Here is a 26529-nt window from a genome sequence, read left to right on the forward strand (position 1 = left end):
ATTCAAGACGGGAGATGACAAGGCCAGCCACTTGCTGTCTTGACTTTTGTTATTGATTCTAGAAGTTCTCCAAAATTTCAGGACGTTCATACTTGGCCTACTATTATTAACTTACGGTATGTTTTGTTGTAGGAAACAGAAGTCTCCAATTCTTACAACGTCAAATTTTCCATCTTTCTCTCTATGAAGTGTGCGTATTGCTTAAGGAGACTTTCCTCAAGGTCACGCAGACGTCCTTCTTTATCGTCTATTCCCGTAGTCTTATACTTGGCTCTTTAATCTATCTGGAATTTAGTTTTTGAGGGGTGTGAGGTGAGAATCTAACTTTCCCCCCTAAACTAAGACCCAGGGCTCCTCTCCCACCGTTGGCCCTTTTCTTAGGTTCTGAGCTGCTACCTGCTATATACGGGATGCCCACACATGTACGGAGCCCTGCTTTTGTGTGCCACGAGCTGCTCCACTTGTGACAAACCTCCACTTGTCCCTTCCTGTGCCAATACCACGCTGTTTTAATTCCTGTTGTTCCATCATACATTTCGATGTCAGGGAGAACGAGTTCTCTGTTTTTGAGTAAGATTAAATTCACATACCATAGAATTCACCTTTTAAAAGCATACGGTTAGTGTGTTAGCACATTCACAACGGGCAGTCACTTCCCTGGGGCCTCCCTTCCTGTCTCAGCTGCTGGCAACCACTAATCGACTTCCTGTCTCTACGGATTTGCTCACTCATTCGTTTTGTGGAAGTGGCATACGACACGTGGCCCTTTGTGCCTGGCCTTCTTTCGCTCAGCATGATGTTTTCAAGGCTCCCTTAGCTGGGAAAGAAATGGGTCATTTCTTTTTATGGCTGAATAATATCACATGGTATGGAAATGCTGGATTTTGCTTATCCATTCATCGGTCAGTGGGTATTTGGGTTGTTTCCACTTTTAAGTGAGTGTGAATAGTGCTGCCATGAACATTTGTACACAACGTTCTGGGTGGACACACGCTTTTGGTTCTCTTGGGTACATGCTATGATCTATGATTTGCAGATATTTTCTCCCATTTTGTGGGCTGCCTTTTCATTTTCTCGAGCAGGTCTTTTTGATTTTTTTGACGAGGTCCGTTCTTCCCTTTGGTTGTTTACGTGTTCGTTGTCATACCTAAGAAACCATGGTCTGACCTAGGGTGCTGAAGGTTTCCACCTATGTTTTCTTTTATTAGTTCTACAACTTTAGTTCTTACATTCACACCTTTGATCCGCTTTGTTTTTTTTATTTTTTTAAATGTTTATTTATTTTTGAGACAGAGAGAGACAGAGCATGAATGGGGGAGGGTCAGAGAGAAGGAGACACAGAATCCGAAGCAGGCTCCAGGCTCCAAGCTGTCAGCACAGAGCCCGACGTGGGGCTTGAACTCACGGACCGTGATATCAAGACCTGAGCCGAAGTCGGACGCTTCACCGACTGAGCCACCCAGGCGCCCCTGATCCGCTTTGTTTTTTAAAGCTTATTTATTTACTTTGAGAGACAGCAAGGTGGGGAGGGGCACAGAGAGAGAGAGAGGGAGGGGGAGAATCCTGAGCAAGCTCTGCACTGTCAGCATAGAGACTGACGTGGGGATTGAATTTGCAAACTGTCAGATCATGACCTGAGCCAGAGTCGAGAGTCAGATGCTTAACCAACCGAGCCCCCTCCAAGGCTTTTTTTTTTTTTTTTTTTAATTTGTATATGGCTTGAAGTAGGAGCCCAATTTCCTTCTTCTGCATGTGGAGATCCAGGTGTCCCGGAACCATTTATTCAAGGGCTGTCTCGGCAACCTTGTTGAGGGCAGGTTTCCTTTGGTTCTGTTCTTCGCTTCGAATGTTTCTAGGATATTATTGCCTATTTTCTCTTCCAAGTGAATTTCAGAATCAAATTTTAAGCTCTGTAGTAATCCGTTGAGATTATATTGTTAGTATATTAATAATGTGGTTAAGAATCCATCGAGATCCATGTTTCCTGTTCACGTACATGGTATGTTTCCATTAATAAGGCTGTTTTAATGTCCTTCAATCTAGTCCTAGATTTTCTTGCATATTGCTGTTGGAAAGTTTTCATTAGGCTTATTCCAAGGTAGTGGGTAGATACCACAAATGGGATCTTTTTTCTTTTTTTTTTTTTTTTAACGTTTATTCATTTTTGAGACAGAGAGAGACAGAGCATGAACGGGGGAGGGTCAGAGAGAGGGAGACACAGAATCTGAAACAGGCTCCAGGCTCTGAGCTGTCGGCACAGAGCCCGACACGGGGCTCGAACTCACGGACCGTGAGATCATGACCTGAGCCGAAGTCGGACGCTTAACCGACCAAGCCACCCAGGCGCCCCAGGGATCTTTTTTTCTATTATGTCTTATACATCTTTCTATAACGTCTTCACATTATTTTTATGTCAAGGAAATTTATTTTTATTTAAAAAAAATTTTTTTTTTCAACGTTTTTTTTTATTTATTTTTGGGACAGAGAGAGACAGAGCATGAACGGGGGAGGGGCAGAGAGAGAGGGAGACACAGAATCGGAAACAGGCTCCAGGCCCGGAGCCATCGGCCCAGAGCCCGACGCAGGGCTCGAACTCACGGACCGCGAGATCGTGACCTGGCTGAAGTCGGACGCTTAACCGACTGCGCCACCCAGGCGCCCCTAGGAAATTGATTTTTAATAAATAAATTTTTAATTTATTTTCCTTTAAAAATAAAGCAATTATTTTTATATAAAGGAAAACTTTAGTTTTTTTTTAAGTTGTCTTGTGTCAGATCATCTTACGAGCTTAGCTTACAGTTTGTATGAACCTGTAGCATATCTTGGATTTTTTAATGTTGTTGATGATATTGACCTGCAAACAATGAAGGTTCTGTGGCTCTTTCTGGCCCCCGGACAATGTCGAGGGGTGGGGTGGCGAGGTGCCCAGGGGTGAAGGCAGGTGAGGGAGCTACTCACGGAGGGAAAGCACGTGCAAAGACAGGAGGCCATGGAGGAGGGGTTGGCAATTCAGGGACAAGGGTTAGTTCTCCCTGGCTGGAAGATTCCAGGGCAGGAGCACAGCACTCAAGGCCATGGCGAGGCTGACCTCTCCAGTGTGCCCGTGGCTTGGGAAGGAATGCCCAGGGCTGGTGGTGGGGCAGCCTGCAGGTGGGGCAGCACCACCTGCCCAGCCTGCCACATCAGGTACCCACCCAGACCTGCTGCCAGCTTGCCTCTTTATTTCCACACGAAATAACTTTTGAAAGGCTCCACGGTCCCCTCTCTCTAGATACTTGGACCTGTTACATGCGAAGGCATGACAGCAATTCTGTAAACATGAGGGGTCTGTGTACCTGGATGATAATGCCCCAGGGCACCAGAGGGATCCCAGGGAAGGGATTTCAGTCCTGGGTGCCCAGCGTGCATGTCCGAGTGGAGAAGACTCGGAAGACAAAAGGGCAGTAGATGACGTCCAGTTTAGGTGCCCGGGGCCCCCGGAATCTTCGTTTTTGTCTGTTACCCATCATCCATTACAGAACTTGCCTCGCTTTGGAGAATCGTGAAATGTTGCGTTGGCAGCTGAATCTTGGTCATATAGTGAAAAACCCAATAGTGACAATAATCTTAATTACTGACCTCAGAAATTTCAAACTCATTTGTTCTCAGTCTCCATTTATTTTGTAACAGAGTACTAATCAAATGTACTTTCAAATTAAACACCCAGAAACACAAGCTCATTAAAGCATGAGCTGAGAACAAATTAGTATGAAATTAATTTCCAGTTCACCAACGAGGTTGGAGTACCGCTGACAGAAGAGGTAGGGGTGGATCCTCGCTCTCAGAAACTGATCCCCAAACAATCCCGTCTCTCAGTCACTACCAGAGTTAAGAGCTTATTTCTTGGCGCTAAAACTGCTTTCGATTTACCTTGGGACAGCGAACAAGCCTGCTGTTCACCGCTGACTAATCTAAGAAGTAGTTACCTTCCTCGATTACCAGGCATAATTACTAGCACCCCAAGTTCCAGATTCTCCAGGACAATTATAATATCATGAAGTCTTAATTTCTTTTCAGCAGGATTCATTACGTGCTCCGACAAATGGGGTATCGTTTTTATCACGCAGTCAGTCATGTGGATAGACTCACAGCTAAGAGAGACGTGCCCATCATACCACGTGCCACGTAATTGGCTGGGAATGTGATTACAAAGAGTAGGAGAGAGGTGGCCTCCTGCTCTCTGGGGGGTTTTGCCCTCGGTGGCCGAGGTTGGGGGGGGAGCTGTGCCTGCTCAGGTATCTCCAGGGGACTGTTTGCCCCCATATCCATATCCAAGGGCCATGTTGCCTCCCATCGACTGATGCTAAGAGACAGGAATCCCCCAGGCCTCGTGGACTCGCCAACACTTGGCCAGTTGGATGTGAGTGTGGCCACACCAGGGAGAGACCCAGCAGGCGTCCATCATGCCCAGGGAGGTCCTGGGTTCCTCCTGCAGCTACAGGATCCCAACACTTCCCCTTGCAAACATCCCCGAAGCAACCCCTTTCAACAGCCTCAAGAGTGTCAGCGACCGTCTCCTTTTATCACACTCTTGTCTGTAAAGGCGTCGCCGAACAAGACATTGTCCCATTAGCACGTCATCTCTGCCTGTTCTGCTGATCCAATGCATTCTCTTTCTACCAACAAAACATAACATAGAAAACAGTCCCAAACATGCATAACCACAAAATTACACCTTTTCCTTTACAAAACCTCTAACTATGTATTTTATATACTTATTACTTAACCTAATGCGTTTCCCCACTCCAGTAAAATAAATTTTCCTTCTGTTTAATCCTATCAATCAAACGTAATGGTGGGTAAGAGGAAGATCGAGTAAGAACCCTTGAGCTCGAAAATAGTAGCCCTCAACTCTCTGCCATATGGGAAGTGAAATACAAATTCTGTTATCCAACTCTCAGTGGACCAGAAAGAAAGGAATTTTATCTGCTAAATAGCTAACAAAAATGGCCTGACCTTGTGATTAAAAAGGACTGTGAGCAGACAGTCTGTTAGGGAATATGCTGAGTGAAAATTATTTTCAATGCCTCTTTTCTTTGGGAATTTTATAGCATCCCCCCACCCCCACCCTGCACCATATGCAATGGGCCAAACTATCTTGATTTAGTGTTTGAATCACACAATGTTCTAGTCGTAAGGGAGCTTCAGGCCGTCTAAGGCCAGTCTTCCTCTCTTAGGCAGCCCCTTTCCCGAGCAGATGTGGAAACTGAGGCCCTGACTGGTTAAGGGACTGCCTTAGGCCACAGAGTCAGTCGGTGGCATGACAGGAACTGGAATATAGGCCTCTTAATTCCAGGCCAGATGGCTCCCCCCCCCCCCCGGGTCCTGTTGCCATGAACATGTGCCCTCGTGAGTCTCTCTTTTGGAAAGAAAAACTACCACCTAAAGCCCAAATGCAGACGCACGGCCTTCTCAAGTTCAGCAGAGGCCACTGCAAAAGGCGTTCAGGGAATCCTAGGAAAGTGAAGTCATTTCCACACCCGCAGACAGTCCTGCAGATGGAAGGGGTACGAGGGTGAGTGTGTGTGTGTGTGTGTGTGTGTGTGTGCGTGTCCGAGTGGAAGCACGTGCACACGTGTGTATGTATGTGGGCATACGTGCGTGCACACGTGTGTGTCTGTGTGAGTTGTTGGCTCGCATTTCCGCATGGCCGTGGTCTGGGCTTTGCTCTCTCGTGTGGAACATCAGGCCCCCACATACCACACGTTAGCTTGAGACTAAAACAAGGTGACAGTGCGTTCAAGCAAAGGAGAAAGTGATTTTGCAGCCCTGAGTGTTTCTCTGGCTGGGCTACGTTACGCTTAGCCTTGAGAGCGTGCGGGACGGGATCGCAGAGAAATAAGTCACCACACCCACACTCCCAGGGCTACTTCGGCTCTCAGCTCTAACAAGAACTATGTCTGGTTAAACGACTATAAAGGACGGACCTCCTTAAGCACATGCTTAAGAAATCATGTTCACGTTCCTTGGGACCTCCCAGCCACCTGGGCCTGGAAACAGCATGTCTGCAACAGAGAGAGCATGAGATGGCTCTTGAGTTGCAAGTCTGGGGATTTGAGACTTAAGAGGCTCAGTTTTTAATCTGCAAAATGGGAGTGACCCTTAACTGCCCAGGGTTTGGGGGGATCAAATACACATTACACAGGGAAGCAGTTTGAAATGGAAGGCACCGTGATAGAGCTCGACTATGAAAATACGTATTGGAAACCCATTAGGCCATTAACTCGATTTTCCACTGTGCTAAGCCCGAGCTCTGCGTATTTTTGCTGAATGAACGTATGTGAGAACAACAGGCACAACGGACAGAAGGGGGCTGATTTTCCGCACGGGTTTCTAACTCTCAGCTCCAAATCCGCTTGCATGCTGTGTGGGACTTTACAGAACACATGAAAATGAGCAGAAGGGGCCTGGTGAGAGCCAGGGTGGGGAGACGGAGGGGCCGGTGGCCACTTTTCAGGGACACACGCACCTTAAGATCTGTGCTCAGCACAGCACAGCACATCCCCCGCCCTTCCTGCCTGCAGCCCGCAGTTCACTTTCTCATCCCGCTATCACGGTATAGAGGGACTTCCAAAGGGACATATGGTCCAGGGTGGTTACGAATTGTTGTGGATCGATCGAAACAGAGCAGTGGCTGCAGCTGGCTCGCTTTTCCAAAGGACTGTGTGCCAGGGTCAGTGTCTGTTTCATGTTCAGATTCACGGCCGGTTAAGCGCTACAGCTGGGATTTGAACCTGGGCAGTCTGCCTCCCTGGCTTGTGGTCCTAACGTTGCATATACCACCTCCAGACAGAAGGCCTCGCTCAGAGCCTTCCCCTTCGGACAGCTTTAGCAAAGGAAAGTCACCCAAACTTGGGATTGCTCTGGGAACTCATTCCAGATTCCACGTGGATTTGGCTCTTCCGTTGTTTGGCTCCTGAAGTATCCTTGCCATGAGCCCATCATGTCATCTGTGGTCAGACTCTGTGCTCCCTGAGGGCAGGGATTGTGTCTTCCTCCCTTCTATAAACTGCCACAAAGCACTGGACCTTCACTGATCTCGGTTCAGTCCGGGCTTTGAAGCGATGCCCTTGGCCAACGCCCAGAGGGCTGTTTGGACCCGTCCTTCTCCCACATTCCAGGACTATGGGCCAGCAGGACATCCTCTGCTCTCCCCCAGAAGCCTTTGCTGGGTGTCTCCTTGCAAATGAATGCTAGTCCATTCCCTAATTCACTTGCTACAGCTTTACAGACTGATTCCATTGCAACAGACGTCAGAGCCAGGACCGCATAACAGAGACCCTCCAACGTTCCAAGTGAATCAGAGGCAGTTGTATCACGGAGGCTGGGAGCTCAGATGCTAGAGTCAGACTACGCGGGCTTGAATCCTTATTAGCCGTGGGCTTGGTCTAGTTACCGAACCCCTGTAGGTCTCAGATTCCTCATCTGGGTATAAAAATAGCCAAAATTGATTTATTGTGAGGATCAAACCACAAAACACATGAAAAGCACTTTATACCATGCCTTGTGTATTGCTGATGCTTCCTCAATGTTAGCTGGCATATCGGACACCCAACACACATTTGTTGTTGAGCAAGCATATGAATGAATGAATGAATGAATGAACTCACACATGCAGAAGAGGAAGGTATGTCACCATTGATGAATGTGAATACTGGTCTAAGAAGTTTGGCCTTGATTGAAGGAGGATTGGGGAAGCTATTGGCGATTTAGGGTCAAAGTAAGTGCAACAGGGAATGGCATACAGAGAAAGATATCCTAGAAGGACTGGTGAGGCAGGAAGAGGGGCCGGATCGAACCCAGGTGAGACTGGGAGTGAGGGGAAAATGTCGGGTGGCTCTGGCGTCTTCCGGCGGGGCAGAAGGCAGGACCTACACTGGAAGAGCAGGAATGTCCGTGGACAGGGAAAGGGTGGTATATGCAGTGGGGCAGGGTCACCATGGGCTGTGGGCAGCACCTCCATCGGTGGGAGAACAGAGCAGCCCTCTGGGAGACAGGCAAGTCGGGAAGAGTGGATGGACGGGATGAGTATAGAGTTCAGTGAAAGCAGGGAAATTAAATCCATTTCAAAGCGTTTCTTGAGAGCCCGGTAACGAGCCTTGCTCACACCTGCTACACTTACGGAATGTGAATGACCTGGGACTTCCCTCCTACATCCAGAATCATCTCTTCACATACATGTCTGCTGGCCTCTGTCATGGAATGAGGTTGACTCCTGACATGCTCAGTCCAAGCCAGAGATTCTGCTCCTCTTTGAGAGGAAACATTTGCCATGGAAGTGGATGGGACGTCACCCAAATGATCCTTCTGACCAAAATATTGGATTCCACACCTATCTGATGCCCAGCCTCAGTTAACACTGACTGGTCTCCCGTTGGCATCTGCCGAGCAAATGTTTTCATGAGTTTTTCCAATGAGAAACACATACAACAAATGGAATCTTTCTGGGTATGGCTCACGAGTATAAGGTCAGCATTTTCCCTTCTCCGTCTCCACGGTCCCGGCCCCAGCAGCCATCTCCTCTCCTCTGGGCTTTAGGCTTTTCCGCAAGAACAGCTGCCTGATCTTCCTGGCTCCCTGCTCCTGCTTTCTCTGAGGACCTCTTCATGTTGCGGCCGGTGGGTCTCTCAAAGCCTGCACTGGTCATGACACTCCCAGGGTTGAGATCTCTGATGGCTTCCCAATGTTCCTCCATGACAAACAAATATATCACCGTGGCCTCCAAGGCCTCCACAGTCTGGCCCCTGTCGCTTTCTAAACACTTCCCCGCCTGTAAGTAAAGCTCGGCATCACGCTGGAATATCCTTCCCTCTCCGGTCCCCCCATGGTTCGTCCCTCCTCAACCTTTAGATCTCAGTTCACACGCTCCTTCCTCCATGAAGACTTCCATGATCGCTTAAGACCAGATGGAGACCCTCAGCCTTCCCTTCAGCACACTTAGGGAAGATGTCGATTAGGTTTGATATGCTTAGAAAAATATCAGTCTCCTCCCTCCAGCCCCACGTGGGTCCCCTTGTCTATTCTGAACCCTTGCTGTACCCTCGGTGGTGGTCATAGTGCCTGGCCCAGTGGGGGTGCTCGGTTAGCACACGTGCAGCAGCTGGGTGCATTTCTACGGAACATTCAGGAGGCTTCTGGAGGGCTATTCTGGCCTTTCCCAGAGTCTTCTGGGACGCAAGGGCACAAATGTCGTGTGCACGGTCCCTCACAGCCCTTATGAAAAGTAACAATATAAAACATAATCTTCCCTCAGATGTGGTCAACAAAGGATAAAGCCACAAATATTTCATCCTGTCAGGGCAATAGAGAGATAAAAGACAAGCGATTAATTCCAAAATTAAACTCAGCCACTACTCTGCCTGTCAACCAGCTTACACTGATGGTTGAGAGATGAAATCTAAAAAAAAAAAAAAAAAAAGACGGTACCATGGCCAAGAGTGGTTCTTATTTTATGTATAATCTTAAATTTAGGAAAATTCATTGTGTGCTGACTTTAGGGGATAAGAAGATGAGTCTGCACATTTCTTTTTTTTGTTTTGCAGCCTGATTAAAAAAAACAACAAAAAAACCCCAAAGCTGTGTCTGTCTCCTCACCATGAAAGACAAGACAAGGTCATGGACTCTCCTAAAGGGGTTTCTGCTGGAATGACTAGCTGTCTGGGGCTGTGGGTTCTCTTTAGTGGCTAAGGCTGTTCACTCCTTATCTCTACAGTGATGTGGCTGGAGGCTCAGGATGGGATCAAAGGAATGGGAGATAGGAGATGCTCGATTATAAGACAGGCCCCTCTTTTTCTTTTCAAAAAAAATTGTTTTTAACATTTATTCATTTTTGAGAGGCAGAGTACAAGCGGGGGTTGGGGCAGAGAGAGAGGGAGACACAGAATCCGAAGCAGGCTCCGGGCTCCGAGCTGTCAGCACAGAGCCCGAAGAGGGGCTCGAACTCACAAACCACAAGATCATGACCTGAGCCGGAGTCGGACACCCAACCGACTGAGCCACCCAGAAGCCCCAAGTCCTTCTTTGTCTAACTGTAAAAGCAATACTTGCTTGTTGTTTCTGGAAGTCTGGGGTGGGGGTGGGGGTTTGCCAATTAACCTCCGGTTGTGAGATCCAAAGAATCAGATGAAGATCAAAATATACTTCCGGCTTCTTTACCTTCAACAAAAGGGGCTTCTGGTATATTCTGTCAGAGGATACTGCTTAGGTCTCGGTAGAACTGAGGCATTGTGCGATTTCCAACCTTCATCCCTACCGCTCTGTCCTTGCTAGCCAAGCCTCGGGGCCCATCCTGAGGAGGGTCTGGGTTGCACAATACTGTTGCTGAGAACACTCCATGGAGGAGTGGGCAAGCCTCAGCCACATGAGGGACTAAGGGAAGACAGCAAGACTAGTCTCATGGCCCTTCCAAGCACGGGCTCCGCTGCTCCCCAGTGAGCAGAGACCAGGGTTCTCAGGCCTGCTTGCTCCTACTGCCCTTTCCTTAAAAAGAGACTTCCAGGGGGGCTCAGTCAGTTAAGCGTCTGACTCTCGATTTCAGCTCAGGTCATGATCTCATGATTTGTGGGTCCGAGCCCCGTGTGAGGCTCTGTGCTGGTAATGCAGAGCCTGCTTGGGATTCTCTCTCTGCTCCTCTCCCTAAGACCCTCTCCCTCCCACCCTTTCTCTTTCTCAAAATAATAATAAAAAAGGGCACTTGCATGCAGAGGAGTGAGGGGTGGGTAGAGGGATGGGGCAGACATCTGCCCATCTATACAGTGACCTTGTAGACAAACGAGAAGAAAGAAAAATACAATCCCTCCCCCATATACACACAACAATCACAGAAAACAGGAAAATGCACTTTCCCCCTAGAGAGACGACCACTGTTAGCATTCTGATACACCACCATCCAGCTAGTCTCTAAAATGCCTACATTCCAAGCCTTCTGCTCCCACCCTCCGAGTCCCTAACCAACCCGGCAGCTGTCAGGCCCTTGTTCTTGTTGTTGTTTCTTAATGTTTATTTATTTTTAAGAGACAGACAGAAACAGATCACAAGTGGGGGAGGGACAGAGAGAGAAGGAGACACAGAACCCAAAGCAGGCTCCAGGCTCTGAGCTGTCAGCACAGAGCCCGACGCGGGGCTCGAGCTCACAAAGCGCAAGATCATGACCTGAGCCGAGGTCGGACGCTTAACCGACGGAGCCACCCAGGCGCCCCTGTCAGGCCCTTGTTTGCCTAGTCCTGTATCTCTCCTTCTCTCATAGCATATTTGCCTTCTCAGATGAGAAGAAAGGGCAAAAAACTGCCTAAGAATAGGAAAATTAGGAAGAGACTGAAACTAAAACCACCAAACTGGTGAAATAATGTTGGAAGCACATCTCACACGCTCTGGGTGTGTCCATGTTAGCTGAGTACCGCTCGCCCTCATACATGACGGATGTGTGGAGAACTCAAGCCTATTGCCACGGTATTTCTAAGCTCTCTTCTTCCTGCTTCTATCTGGAACAGCAGCTACACTGTGGGGATTGCCTCAGAGATAACTACAAAAGCATATTTTAAATGAGAGCATCCTAGGAGAAAAAAGAGAGAGAAAAAAAGAGAAAGTCAAGTGTGAAGTTACGGCACTGATTATTACTTATATCTGAGGTCAATCCTCAGGTCTTCTTCATTTTTGACCTCCAGCTTTCTCCTGGACTCCAGATTCATGAACACCTTTACTTGGCTGTCCCACGACCAACTCAACAGGGACAAACCCATCCTCATTGTCCCCTATGCCTTCCCAAGCCAACAAGTGCTCCTTAATGGTGCCAGAGAAAATACATGGTCCAGTGGAGAGCCCAAGCAGAAGGAACCAAGCCCTGGTGGCACCTCCCTTGTTCACTGTCACCGGATCTTGCCTCTTCAAGCTTTCTTGCCTCGAACCAGCTCCATCCATCTGTCGGCGAAACCTTCATCAACCGCCTTGGGCCCCTAACAGACTTTCTTGCCTTCGGTCTGCCAGTAATTCTGCCAATCTTTCTTCCATTCTGCCATCAGAGAGCCTTTCTAAAGCACAGAACCGAACAATGCCATTCCCCTGTATGAAAACTTCCCATAGCTTCCAATTTTCAGTAAGAGAGAGTCAAACCTCTCTAGTACCAAAGGGCTTCATCCAACCTTTCTCTTCTATACTCGTTCTTAGAGTTAGATATCATTTCTTTAGTGAAATGGTCTCCAACGAGTTAAAACTAACCATGGCCTTGCCGAGGCTCCAGTGGTATTTTGTACATACCTCCTATGGTAGCAATTATATTAAAGCATAAGTATTTTCACATCTTGTAAACACCCTACCTTTTGAGTAGAATTCATATGCCGAAGAATATGTTTTATTCAACCTATATCCTCATACCCTAACAGTTTCTGCACACAGAAGGTGGTTAATAAATGTTTGCTGAGTGAATGAATACATGAATGAATGAATCGTTTTCGGAAAGTCTAGTCTACGTAAGATGATGTGTGAAGCTCTACGGGGTTAGAAAGGAGATACAAGAAACATTCCCCACCCACGAGAGCTCTTATAATCTACATAATAAATACCATGGACTATATTTGAAGAAATAATATCAAACATAATAATATTTTTCATCTAAAGATAATAATACATAAAACTGTATTATTAGATATACTGATATTGAGCTATCTTTGCATTTCTCGGATAAGTACCATTTGGTCATTAAGTATTTTCAAAAATATGTGCTGGACATGATTTGTAAATATTTTATTTACTTAGGATTTTTGCCACTATGTTCATAATTGAAGCTAGTCTATAATATTCACGTTGTGGATGTTCTTTTTCTGATTTTCATAGTTACCCTCTTTTCCCTTAAATTTTTTTTTTTTTTAATTCTTAGTAACTATTTGTTCTTTATAGGTTTGGTAAAAGTTACCTGAGAAAATATTTGGGCTTGATATATTATTTTGGGGGGTGGGAAGATTTAAAAATCATTTTTCTCGTTTAGAGGGCCAGCGGGCAGGGGAGAGAGAAAAAGGGAGACGGGGAGAAAATCCCGAGCAGTCCCTGTGTTCAGCGCGGAGCCCAACGTGGGGCTTGATCCCACAACCCTGGGATCAAGACCTCAGCTGAAATCAACAGTCAGATGCTCAACTGACTGAGCCGCCCAGGCACCCCCAGAATTTACATTTTTAAGAAATGGTTAGTATTGTCGATAACATTCTTGTGATTCTCAGAATCTCTGTACGGCAATAGCGACATCGATCCTTGTGTTAATACCGTCGCCTGCGAATTCTTCTGTCTTCTTGATTAGATTTAGGTTTTGTTCGTTTTATTAATATTTTCAAAGAACCACCTTTTGGCTTAAATGATTCTCTCCATCCTTTTGGCCTTCCTTCTCATTAGTTTCTGCTCATCTATTAAAATCTTCATTTCTGAGAGAGGTATATTTCAATCTCCCTCTCTGGTGGTGAATTTGTCAGTTTATTGTAACTGTTTTGATTATTGCTTCACATGTTTTGAGGCTATTTCATTGGTATATGTAGTTTCACAAGTATTTTTCCATCCTTTCGAATTGTTCCTTTTATCGTTAAGCAATCAGTCCCTTTATCCATAATAATGTCTTTTTTTGGCCTTATGATCTAGGTTGCCTGATGTTAATACTACGACAGTAGCTTTCTTTGGGTTAATATCTGTCTACTATATATTTTCCATTCCTTTCAGAACCATGTTGTATTTTGAGTGTGAATCTTGTAAAAATTATGTAGCTGGATTTCATTTTAAGTTCTAAGCAGATAATCTGTTTTTACTTTAACAAACAGATTCAGTCTATTTACATATAATTAGAGTAATATGTTGACTCATTTTTAGCTAATTATTTTGTGTTTTATATTTACTCTGCTTTTCAAATCCTTTTCCTTCTTTCCTGCCCTCCACTGAGCTGATATACTATTTTTGTGACCATCTATTGTTTGGAATTATACATTCTGCTTTCCTATTCTTTTAGCGGTTATACTTACATTAGCAAGATACATATTTATCAAAATCTCAAGTTAATCAGTGTCTCTATTATTCGCCAGTACAATACAAATTCTTAAACTGTTTTAAATGTTTGCTCATCTTGTCTTAAAACATCCAAATTTAGTCATTATTGTTGTAATTATTATCTTAAATAGCTTACTTAGATTTGCTCACATGCAGTGGCTCTGTTTCCTATTGCCTCTAACGGCCTATCCTTGGCTCTTGTGTTCTATTTCTTTCTTACTGCAATATTCTTTGTTAGTTTTTCCTTGGTAGATACTCCTGGTGAGAATCTGAGAGCAGCACATTCTCTTTCTTTGTGTGCAAATGTATTTTCCTATGATTTTTGTAATTTTCCCGCGGCTCTCTGAATTCTAATTTTGTAGTTGCTAACGAGAAGTCTCTTGTCGGTGCAATTGTCATTTTGCACAAGTGTCTCTTTTCTCTCAGGTGGTGTTACGATTTCATCTTTAGGGGTCTGCCGTTGTACTACAAGCCATCCTGGAGTGAGTCTGCTTTTTGTTCTTCCTACTTGGGGTGCATATCTTTCTCCAGTTCCAGAACATTCTCATCACACCGTTTAAACATTACTTCTTTCCAATTTTCTTTCTTTCTTTCTGTATTTTCACTCTGGAATTTCTATCAGGCCTATTCTGTTCTCTTTAAAATATTTACAAATTCCCCTGATTTTTGTATTGTCTTGCATTCCCTGAGGTGCTGATTCTCTTGTTCCCTTTGTCCACTGATGCTCACTCACCGTGGCTTTTCTCACTGTGTGTTTTGCAATTTTGATTTGGGGCTCATTGCTAATATTTTTATTATTCTTTGTTTTTGGCATGGGCATCTCATGTGATCGCGGCTGTAGACATATCTCTATTTCTACTATTTTGGCTTGGCTGCAGCTTGGGCCCAGGGGATCCAGGATTACTGATTTGGGACCAGTTTGGATGTTAATGTATTGACCGGGAATTGCATTTCTATGTAGGCGTCAGACATATAAACACCAGTCGACTCCACTGCAAACATACGCTTATAAGGCTAGCTGGGCTCTCAATTCTCTTTTTCTTGTGAACTATTTCTTCAGTCCAGGATACCCTGACACAGTTCTCTCTGTTGTCCCTTCTCCAGACTAGACATTCTTGTTCTTTCCCACAGAGGAAGCCGCTTCCTGGGGGCCCAGCTTTTGCAAAACCTCTCAGTTGTAGACACCCACTTCTCTTGTCCCCGGTCCCAAGCACCAGTCCCTCTCTCGGGACCTGAGTAGCCCTTTGAGGTCCCATGACCCCCACTCACCAGTTTACTGCTCTGAGCCTATACCCCTTCTTTGTCTTTGCCTCTTGGGGATTTCTTGGACTCTCCTCTAAACTTGACGAGGTAGTAACACAAGTTCATACATGGTTATATTATATCCAGGACTCCTATGTGCTTTCTGTAGGCTGGAAGGTCAGTGTCGGGTCATTCTACCAAATTGCTGGGGGTCTGAAGGCATCAGTTTGTAAGTGCCACATGCACACAAGTGATAGAGAAAGGGAGAAACCTGGCAGGTCGACGACGGCTGCTTGACGACACTTCAACTGCAAATGTAAAGCCTTCCTCCAAGCTAATTCTTGTTAAAACAAATATCCACAGCTTTTTGGAAAAAAAAAAACCAAACTAGCTTTCCTAGTCCTCAGAGGGCAGCAACTCTTTTTAAATGCCCATGTTCACGCGGGCTGAGCACACAGAAAACACAGCAAACACTTGTTAAAGGAACAAATAAAATTAGCATCTTTTCCAAGATACACATAAAACTTCAAATACCGGGAAAGCTAAAAGTGATAAATGTCATATGATGGTAACCACCATAATATAGGATCATAAGTGTTTATGGTGGATTTATCATTCATATAGATAAATGGCTTATACATTTATTTCTGGTGGACACGCCTATAATAGGTAGGTTACGTTTATAATAGGCAGGATACGTTTATAGGTTAAGCAGAGTCAGTTTTACTTCGAATTGTTTTTAAGGGACTTAAAGTATAACACAGCTAAATTCAGCCCAGGGACAATTGCTTTCCAAGCCATCTTGAAACGTGGCTAGGTTTTCTAGAAAGGATTTGCCCAACCGAGCATCCCCTAGTGGTTGGAAGGTGGTTTCGAGGTTGGCCACATCTCCAAGGACGATCCTGGCACAAAGCTGGCCAAGGCCAAGTTCTCCTGGAGTTATAGCGGAATGCCTAAGGCCTACGTGATGCATAGGTGCCCTGTGGTCCCTAAGTGAAGCCTCTGGGCATGTGGCTTCACTTAGGATAAAACGGCTACAAAGTTTAAGCACAGACGTGACGGCGTGCATGGTGTTGTGGTGGCCTTGCCGCCGGACTTACCGTGTAATTTCGAGTGAGGGAGACATCGGTGCCATCCAGCAGATAATGGGTTTCTGTGAAGCTGTTAGAGATGAGGCCTCTGTGGAAAAAGAAAGACAAACGAGATAAAAGGATGAGTGGAGAAGCGTACGGACATGTTGCGAACAAGGCAGCCAGCAGCTGACCCGCCCTTATGTGACAGGTGACCCCGTGAGGCTCCCAAAGGACCTTCCACCTATTCGGGAAGCAGTCAGGAGGAGACCCAGACAGGCAGGACTCAGACACGTGGGCCTTGAACAACAGCTCCCACGGTACACGTGGAGCCCTCACCCATCCCCCCTCACCTCCTTCTTCTAGCACACTCCAGGCGTGTGCGCCCAGGGACCCAGGCCCCCACGTGCACGTGCGCGTGGGGACACACACACACAGGCACCCGCTCTTCCACGGACGGCATATGCCGGTTTGCAAGCTGGGAGAGTTATCTGCCTGGCAGTCACAAAGGACCCCGCCATCTAGAAGCAGGGGCGAAGCCACCTGTTGGGACGATAATTCTGGATCCAGGCTATCACCCCTGCGGGGACACCCTCCGGTGAGAGAACCAGCTATCAATATTAACATGTCAAAGAAGCGTCTGGGACGACAGCAAACTGTTCAAAGCAGTGGCGCGGGAGAGGAGGAAGGTGGATGAATGGAATGCCGTGGAAGGAGAACTTCACACAGGAAGCCTGCAGATAGAACAACAGCCGGCCGGACAGAGCGAGGCGGGAGCAGAAGGGAATTCTGGGCAGACGATGGCGAGGCCAGGAGATCTGAGCTGTGAAATCTGGGGAGCCAAGCTGGTGTCAGAGGGGAGAGAGTCCCACACGGAGCCTGCGTTGTATCTGCCTGGGCAACGTGTCGTTGACTTTATTTTATTTTATTATTATTTTTTGAACTCCGTTTAATGACATTTAGTTATTTATTTTGAGGGAGAGAAGGCGAGTGGGCAGGGGCATGGGGGAGGGGCAGAGGGAGAGAGAGAGAGAGAGAGAGTGAGAATCGCCAGCAGGGCTTCACGCCCAGCGAGGAGCCCGAGGGGGGCCTCATTCTCACAACTGTGAGATCACGACCTCAGCCAGATCAAGAGTCAGATGCTCGGGGCACCTGGGTGGCTGAGTTGGCCGAGTGTCCGATATTTGATTTCGGCTCAGGTCATGATCCCGGGGATGTGGGATCGAGCCCCGTGTTGGGCCCCTGAACTGAGCATGGAGCCTGCTTGAGATTCTCTCCCTCCCTCCCTCCCTCTCTCTCTCTCTCCCCCTCTCCCTCTGCCCCTGTTCCCCCCCCCCACCCCCAACTCACATACACACTCTGTCTCTCTCAAATAAAAAAGAGTCAGACGCTTAACCGACTGAACCACCCAGGTGTCCCAGAGTTGCTGTAAATACTGGACTTTGCGGGGGGTGGCAATGACTGGCAGTGGCTGTCTCCCCCTCCCCAGCCTCCAGAGAATGAGCCTCACACCATCGGCTGGGGGGCGGCCCCGTCTCCAGTCCAGAGATGAAACAGGGACCCCAGCTGGCCAACCACAACTCTCCCCTATGGCACGCCGTGAGCTGGGGCTTCCAGGGAAGAAGTCTTGCCTCTCTGTTCTCAAAGCTCCAAGAACATGCTCACAGGGGTTCCCTCAGCCTGGTGCCTTGCTTTAGAGGACGCTGCCCAGACACAGCCACCACTCAGCCCTGACAAAGGGGACAATGGGGGAGACTTTCCACATGTGCTGGGGACCCACTGTGCCTCTCCCCTTCCTCAATAGCCCCCTCTCCTTTGCTTCAGTTGGCTTGAGTTAGGATTTGCATCCGGGGTGCTGACAAATGGGTAGAGTTGAAACGGAAGTGGGAGGTTATTGATGTAACAGGCGAGGAACACTTTCCTCATAATCGATTTCTTTAGCTCCTCTCCCAGCCAAGTCCAGAACTGAAAGCAATTTCCCCGTTTTACATGGACTTCAATATATTTCGGAAACGCCTGGCTTAAATCAGTTAGACCCTCACGGAGGTCCGACTTGTGCTCTCCTCACCAGCGAGGGTGGAAGAAGATGGTGCCAAAACGTAAGGCAGATGATCTCTCACACTCACTGATTAAGGTACCAGGATCCTCCCGCCCCGCCCCGCCCCACCCCTCCCTCTGCTCAGGAACACGCAGATCATGCTGGAGGGGGCCAGCCTCCGTGTTGCTTTTGGTCTCGAATCCCCATCCTCTACGTGTCCCTCCTGTGAGCTTTCCCAGGATCCTCTGGGCAGGTTCACCCAGGTTCGCCCTGCCAGGATGGGCACGGGCAAGGCAGGGAGGTGTGGGAGGCTGGCGGCCTTGACGGGGGCAGCTGCAGGGGAGGCTGAGGGGATGGGGACAGAAATGGTCAGTGCGTCTTTCCAGACGGTGGTTCTAAAGGGAAGCAGGGGGATGGGAGGTGAAATCATGAGGCAGGGGCTTGAGGAAGTGGAGGGGCTGATGGAAAAAGGGGCAGAGAGGGGGTGAGACAAGGCGGTGGGGGGAGCAGGCAGAAGGACGCACAGAGCAGGGGAATGGGGAGGAGGAGTGGGAGCCCTGGCTACACGAGGAAGGGCCTGGAACAGCCTCAGTGCTCCTGGGGAGAGAGGGCTCGGTCAGCTTCGAGATCACAGAGGAGAAGAAGATTTAACACAATTCAAGTTATATTGTTATTACTTATATTATTTACTGTTCGTTCATAATTTTATTATTTTGCTTATATTTTGTTGACACTTTAGTAGTTCTGTGCTTAACGGTGCTGGATCCTTATGTGTTTTAATGTTTATTTATTCATGAGAAAAAGCAAGTGGGGGGAGGGGCAGAGAGAGGGAGAGGCACGCAGGATCCGAAGCGGACTCCAGGCTCTGAGCTGTCAGCGCAGAGCCGGACGCAGGGCTCAAACTCATGAACTGCGAGATCATGACCTGAGACGCTCAACCGACTGAGGCACCCAGGCGCCCCAGGGATCCTTATTTTGAATGAACCTAATACTAAGAAGAGTAACACACATAGGAGTTTGTAGAAAAATAATTTGTAACACAAAGCGTAGAGATATAATTTATACCACAAAGAGATAATACTTTAAGGCTTTCTAACTGAAAGCTAGTTTAGATGGATGTCCAAGGAGGAGACTTGCTTCATGTATGGGGGACATGGGAAATCCACCAGGAAAGCCAGGAATTGGACAATGAACTTTTGGTAGAGGACAGTCAGTAAACTTGTGGACAAGAGGAATAACAGATGGACGAGTGGATGGATGGATGGATGGATGGATGGATGAAGGACTGAATTTCGGGCAAATGCTGTAGGCGTATTCTTTTTGTCTAGGACTGTCCCCTCTCAGCTTGGGTAACCCGTGCCCCATGTCTTTCCCAGGGACCACGACTTGTTGAGAAGCCACGGCTGAAACTGAGGATGTGCTCACTTGAGACTTTCTCAGACGTGTGTCTGATTTATTTTTATTTTTTTTATGTATATTTATTTTTGACAGAGAGAGAGACAGAGAGAGAGAGAGAGACAGAGCAGGAGGGGGGAAGGGGCAGAGAGAGAGGGAGACAGAATCCAAAGCAGGCTCCAGGCTCCAAGCTGTCAGCACAGAGCCCAACGCGGGGCTCGAACTCACAGACCGCGAGATCATGACCTGAGCCGAAGTCGGACGCTCAACCGACTGAGCCACCCAGGTGCCCCAGACGTGCGTCTAATTTAAAAGGGGCTAGCAGTCAAAGGTCCCATGAGAAAAGAGCGGAGGTGGACAACGGCCATATTGGAAATGGAACAGCAAGGGACCCATTTCCTTTAGATTTCCCCAAGGAGAAAAATCCAATTAGATGGATGCTCTATGTCAGCAAATGAAAACAGAAGGTGAATGCATAATTTCATGAGAACATTCTTTCTCTGCTTATTAGATTAGCTGATCTAACAAGGAATTCTGTTCCTCCTTACACCAGAAAATGAAACGCCGGGAGTCGATTTTGCTCTTTTCCATATGTTTGGCTATTGTAAGTGACACCTCAGTATTCTCTCATTTAATATTTATTGTGCTGGACACTGGGAATAAGACACCCCCCAGGCTCATCATCTGGTGAAAGACAGACGCGAAGAGTGATGAGAGCTCCACGATACGGAGATGCCCGAACACTGCGGGAGTTCAAGGAGAGGCTTCTAATCCAGAAGGCAGCCTGAGGGAGGTGGTACCCAAATGGATTATGAAAGATGGGCAAGAAGAAGTCACGTGTGAAGGGGTGGTGAGGCAGGAGATGGAGAGGAATGAGGAAGAGACCATTCCAGATAGGGGTGCCTCCATTCTCAAAGGCATGGAGTGTACAGGAAGAGCATGCTAGAGGGGGCTGGGCACCGGAAATGTGAAACCATGCTGAGTTCCAGGTGGTGGGTGCAAAGTTTGAAGCAGGGCGATGCACCGTGGCTCAGAGAGGCGTGCCGGGGACTAATCCACCAAGTTGCAAGCATTGCTGACTTTACTCCGTGTAATGGGAGCCATTAGATGTGGCAGTGACCCGAGCAGACACAAGCTTTGGGGCCAAAGGCCGCTCTGACGGCCACGTAGATAAGACTTCGGGGGCAAGAAACAAGTGCGGCAGGAGGGCTAGTTAGAGGAAGCCGGTGTGAGCGTCCAGACAAACGGCCAGACCAAGATATAAGCCTTTGGGATGGGAAATACAGATGGGGGGGACAGAATTAGGAACCTCAGTTGGCACCCGAGATGGGTGGTTCATCCAGGAGGGAATGGAGACGGTGAGTTCCACCTTGGCCATGTTGAGTGCCGGGTACCTGAGAGACATGCTCCTGGATGTCCGGCAAGCAGCGGACTCCACGAGTCTAAGGTCAAGGAAGTGGCTTGGGGTGAAGACAGAGATGGAAACAGACAGCACACGCTTTCTTTACGGGGGAATAAGAACATTTACGTCCCCAACTTGGCAGAACCCGAATATACACACCAAAAAATCACAAACGTAAAGTCACTGATAATAACACAATAACAGAAGAAGACTTTAACCCCCCACTTACCGCAGTGGGCAGGTCATCCAAGCGGAAAATCACCGAGGAAGCAATGGCTTTGAATGACACGCTAGACCGGAGGGACTTAACAGATCTATCCAGAACATTTCGTCCTAAAGCAGCAGGATACGCATTCTTCCTGACTGCAGAACTGATCACATACGAGGTCGCAAATCAGCCCTCAACAAGTACAAAAGGATCAATATCACACCGTGCACATTTTCAGACCACGCTATGAAACGTGAAATCAACCACAGGAAAAAAATTTAGAAAGACCACAAACACTTGGAGATTAAAGACCACTGTACTCAAGAATGAACGGGTTAACCAAGAAATCAAAGAGGGAATAAAAAAGTACACGGAAGCCAACAGAAATGAAAACACAACAGTCCAAAACCTTCGGGATGCAGCAAAGCGGTCATAAGAGGGAAGTAGACAGTGATCCAGGCTTTCCTAAAGAAGGAAGAAAGGTTGATAGGGCAATAGGAAGAAAGAATCTCATCCTTTCCAGCCGAGCACTGTATTTCTAATTGCAAAGTCTTTGGGTGTATATGACTAGAAATGATCATTTAAGATTTACGTTAAAACACTATGATGTAGGGGCGCCTGGGTGGCTCAGTCGGTTGAGCGTCCAACTTCGGCTGAGGTCATGATCTCGCGGTCTGTGGGTTCGAGTCCCGCATCGGGCTCTGTGTTGACAGCTCGGAGCCTGGAGCCTGCTTCGGATTCTGTGTCTCCCTCTCTCTCTGCCCCACCCCTGCTCTCTCTCTCTCTCTCTCTCTCTCTCTCAAATAAACCTTAAAAAATGTTTTAAAATACTATGATGTAGATAGCATTTTTCCTTATAAAATTTCTCACATTTCTGAAATGATTTGTGTTTGAAATAAAAAAATCACCCCCCAATTGCCCTTTTAAGTCAATATTGAAATGACCCCACTCCAAGTTCACTATTATATAATTTAGTTATATTGTTCGAGATGGATTCCATCAAAATGAATATTTTATTCCCCCAAACATAGGAGAGCAGAAAGAAACACCTACTCATTTTCACCTCTGGGATCCCTTTCTCCATCCTCCTTTCGTTAATGTTTCCCTGTGCTGTGCCAGGACTCTGTTACAGGACTTGCCTTCTGCTCTACCTTGTTTCTTGGTGTCTTGTCTTCTCCCACCCTGGGTTGAGCTAAGGGGCAGAAGCTACACCCCTAAGCTAGCAGAATGCCTCGCACACAGGAAGCGCTTAATAAATAAACAGACGACAAACACGGAATCATTATAGAAAAGCAACCCAGTTGGGACAGAATGCGTTCCAACAAACTGGATCAATTAAAAATAAAAAACATGGTTTCAAATTGTGGTCACTGATCCTGGAGGGGGTCTGGGGAGGGGACAGTCACATTCACTCCCTTGTCATTTCAAGAATTCTCAATGCTGTCAGGTCCTCAAGACCAACGCTGACAACTTGTCCTCAATTTCAGAACTGCTTAAAGGAGGGAAACAGGGAAAAGAAAGCTAAGAGTTTGGCATCAATTATTTAGAACATAAAAAACTCATTGATGATATGTCAACTTTTTCCTATTATTTCTTTGAAGAGTATACATATGGTTTAAGGGTTTAATTATTCTGTGCAACATATTCACGCAAACGCATCACAAGACGGCTCTTATGTGTCAGTTACACCAGAAGGCACCACGGATACTCTCTGCAATTAAATCACACACGCACTAGTGATCTCTCTAGGAAAGCCATTTGGTATTCAGAGCATCCAACCCAGTTTTCTGCTGAAGATTGACTTCGCTACAAGTTATTATTCCACAAATTACCAAGTCATTCATATATAAATTTGGGTAATGGTTTTCTTTACAAGAAGTTGGAAATACAGCTATGAACACGTTCATATGAGGGATAAACCATCTGGAGCTTCAACAAAACATAACACATAATAAAAAGAGTAATTAAAAATCATGATCAGGATTTTCCTAGTTACTAGAACGAAGATCCTTTATTGAAAATGGTCTATTCCTCAACCGGAGCTAAATAAATACAGAGAAAAAATCGAGAGGAAAATCAATATGTACCCAGACTGGATGCCTCACACACTGAAAACTCCTTGTGGTTTTTCAGTGAAAACTACACTGGCTGGAATCATGGGACTCTTCACCCTCGTATCATTGGCTCTTCTGGACTCGTCTACAGAGAGATCAGACAACTGAATAATTCTCTATAAAGACAGTGCACTGAGGTATGAAATGAGAGAAGGAAAATGAAAAATAAGAAAAAGAATCCAAGATCTGGCATTTTCTACGGCTCAGCCTTGTTTGGACTACTTTTAGAGCTTAGCCCTTGTAAATATCTATGCTTTTTGTTTTCCCTGTGGGGAAAGTTATCCTGGTAAACGGCTTATGCTCTGGGTTCGTGATCTGGGGAGTGAAAGCAACAGCCACTCCCTATCGCCACTACCATTTATGACTTGTCTTCATGACCCGCATGCCACCTCCCTCCTATTGTTTGCCAGGCCCTGGGGCACCTGCCTTTCAAGTGCACTTTCAACCTTGATGCTGGCGGAGACCCTGTGGTGTAGGGACTGTTACCATCTATCTGCTTAGAAATGAAGACGGAAACACTCAGAGAGGTTAAGGGATTTGTCCAGAGCCACACAGCTGAGCCAGTGGAGACTGAACTTGGCTCCATTTGGCTCTAAAATCTACCTCATCCCAACCACTTGGTCCACACTGTCTTGCCAGGAAGAAATGTCAGCACATGGCTCTTAAGGTTTGAAGATAAGTAGCAGCAAATCACATTCCAACTTTCCCCGAAATAACTTTTTCCACCCTGCAAGATGGGGCTTACGCTGTCTCCCATAGGACTCAATTCAACTTGGCTACAAAATTCAAATTATTTTTGGTCGTAATTTCGGTATTTGGGGATCCTAACTATTTAGAACTGCGCATCTGTAAGAACAATGAAGCATTTACATTCAATTTTCTTTTGTTCTCCTCTATTCGCTGAACTACTCGAAATGATTAAATAACTTCCCCCCTCGCTCAATAAAAAACAAGTTCCTTCTCCCCAGCTCTTTCTCATTTAGTTTCACAAACTGTAATACGTAAAACCGTTGAGACAGCATCTTGGGAACTATAGGGGACAATTAAGTTTCCCCGCAAAATAATATCTTAATGTACTGCTTTCAAATATGCCGAATTTTGGATCAAATCACGGGCCATTTCCACTGAAATATGTTACCACTGTCGTTTGGGGCTCTTCAGATGACCCCATCCCGCCACAGAATGCGCGGATCACATGTGCCACCACAGACAGTTGTAAACTTGCTAGAAATCTGTCTGAACACAGTGGGGCCATGTTTGACAGCCGCATTTTCCAGGTGAGTCGTCAGAGGAGGTGAATAAGGTCGGGTTTCTGCCACTGACACCCCTCAGCTGTCATTCTACGTGGGCTTAAAGCTTTAGGCTACTCTCTCCCCTTTTAAATGACTACCTGTAGTTTCCAAGTCTTTCGAATGTGGGTTTCTAACCGTTTGAGGCGGTTCTCAATGGAACAGGACTGTCTGCCTAGTATGGGATTTACCAGGTTTAATAAATGGAGATGGATTATATCCCGTAAGTAAATGGAAACCCAACAAACCATTCATTCCAGAGGTAAATAAAGTCCCAGAGCAACTTTCTGTAGATGCGACTGCAAGAATAGAGTTTACAGGTTCGCTAACGCTGTCCTTCCTCTTCGAACATTTCTGCCAACACAGGTAGAACGGCTATGTTTTCTAGGCTTCAGAATTTTCTTTCTTCTTTTTTTTTCATCTCTAGGGTTATTTCACTACCTTTATTTTATTTTATTTATTTTTATTTATTATTATTATTATTTTTATTTATTTTTACCATGATTTATTGTCAAATTGGTCTCCGTAAGCAATAGTAGGAGCAGTCGCTAACATTCGTTTGAACCCCTACTAAGCCAAAGCACTTTATGTGCATTATTTTATTTAACTTTTACAGTAACCCTAGTGGGCTGGTGCCCATTTGGAGGTGGGGGCGCTGGCATCAGAGGGGTTCAGTACTTGTCTAGGGTCACACGGCCGGTACTGGGCAGACGGTCCGATTTCAGAGCCCAAGATCTCATCGCTAGGCTTACACTTGCCTTTTCTGCCCGTCTCTCTTGCAAGGGACGCTATATTTAATATGCCAATTCCTGCCTCTGTCAACAATTAGAAAGCAATTGCAGTTTGGGTCGGGTGGGTCTGTTTCCCCTTTATTGCCAGAGGTTCAAAACGGAAAGGAGCAATGAGGAGCAGAGTGCGAATCAGGTTCTGTTCGCCTCTAGCGTGAGGGATGATCACCCAGGAGTAGCTGTTTTACGTGTACTGGCGTAGAAAAGGTTGTCACTGCTCGGCACATAAAGGTGAAAAGGTGAGCAGTGTAAGCGAATGAGGAATGAAACCCACTGAGATGTTTTCACTGGTGCTACACATCACCCGAAAACCATCGGGTGCGTTTGACCCCAGAAGCCAAGTCAGCCTTTATTCCTGTTCTAATTACCCACAGCGCCCCACACTGCAAGTGGTGTTTACGTCCGCAGCTCACTGAGCACCGCGAGGTCTACGACGTGGCAGGATGCGGGAGGACGCATTATAATGAGTGGCTCTTCAAGTCTTCACGACGACCATTTCGTGCAGGTGAGAAACTGAGGCTCAGAGGTGCCAAGTGGCAATAGGGTGAGGATGCCTTATCCTCCGCCTTTGCTCATCACCTGTATACGGAAAAACATGCTTCTGTTTCCTCCAGCCCAACAAAACTCTTGGCTGATTGTTTTATTTATTTAGTTATTTTTAATTTTCATGTTTCTATTTATTTTTGAGAGACAGAGAGAGACAGAGCACGCGTGGGGGAGGGGCAGAGAGAGAGGGAGACACAGAATCGGAAGCAGGCTCCAGGCTCCGAGCTGTCGGCACAGAGCCCGACGCGGGGCTCGAACCCACGAACGGCGAGACCAGGACCTGAGCCGAAGTCAGACGCTCAACCGACTCAGCCGCCCAGGCGCCCCTCTTGGTTACTTTAACAGATGCAGGTCCTGAGGGACCAACTGAATACGGCGCACA

General features: G+C 46.7%; 1 protein-coding gene across 1 annotated transcript in view; it reads right to left on the reverse strand.

Moving 5' to 3' along the window:
• ADAM12 (ADAM metallopeptidase domain 12) overlaps window positions 1-26529 on the reverse strand; it is a 299802-nt gene that overhangs the window by 114939 nt on the left and 158334 nt on the right. The window contains exon 4 of the mRNA XM_040486933.1: window positions 16398-16476. Within this exon, the coding sequence (XP_040342867.1) occupies window positions 16398-16476 (79 nt within the window). The remainder of the gene's footprint in view (window positions 1-16397; window positions 16477-26529) is intronic.

This window comes from Herpailurus yagouaroundi, unplaced genomic scaffold, assembly GCF_014898765.1.
Source record: "Herpailurus yagouaroundi ecotype Mexico unplaced genomic scaffold, PumYag 163, whole genome shotgun sequence".
Lineage (NCBI taxonomy): Eukaryota > Metazoa > Chordata > Mammalia > Carnivora > Felidae > Herpailurus > Herpailurus yagouaroundi.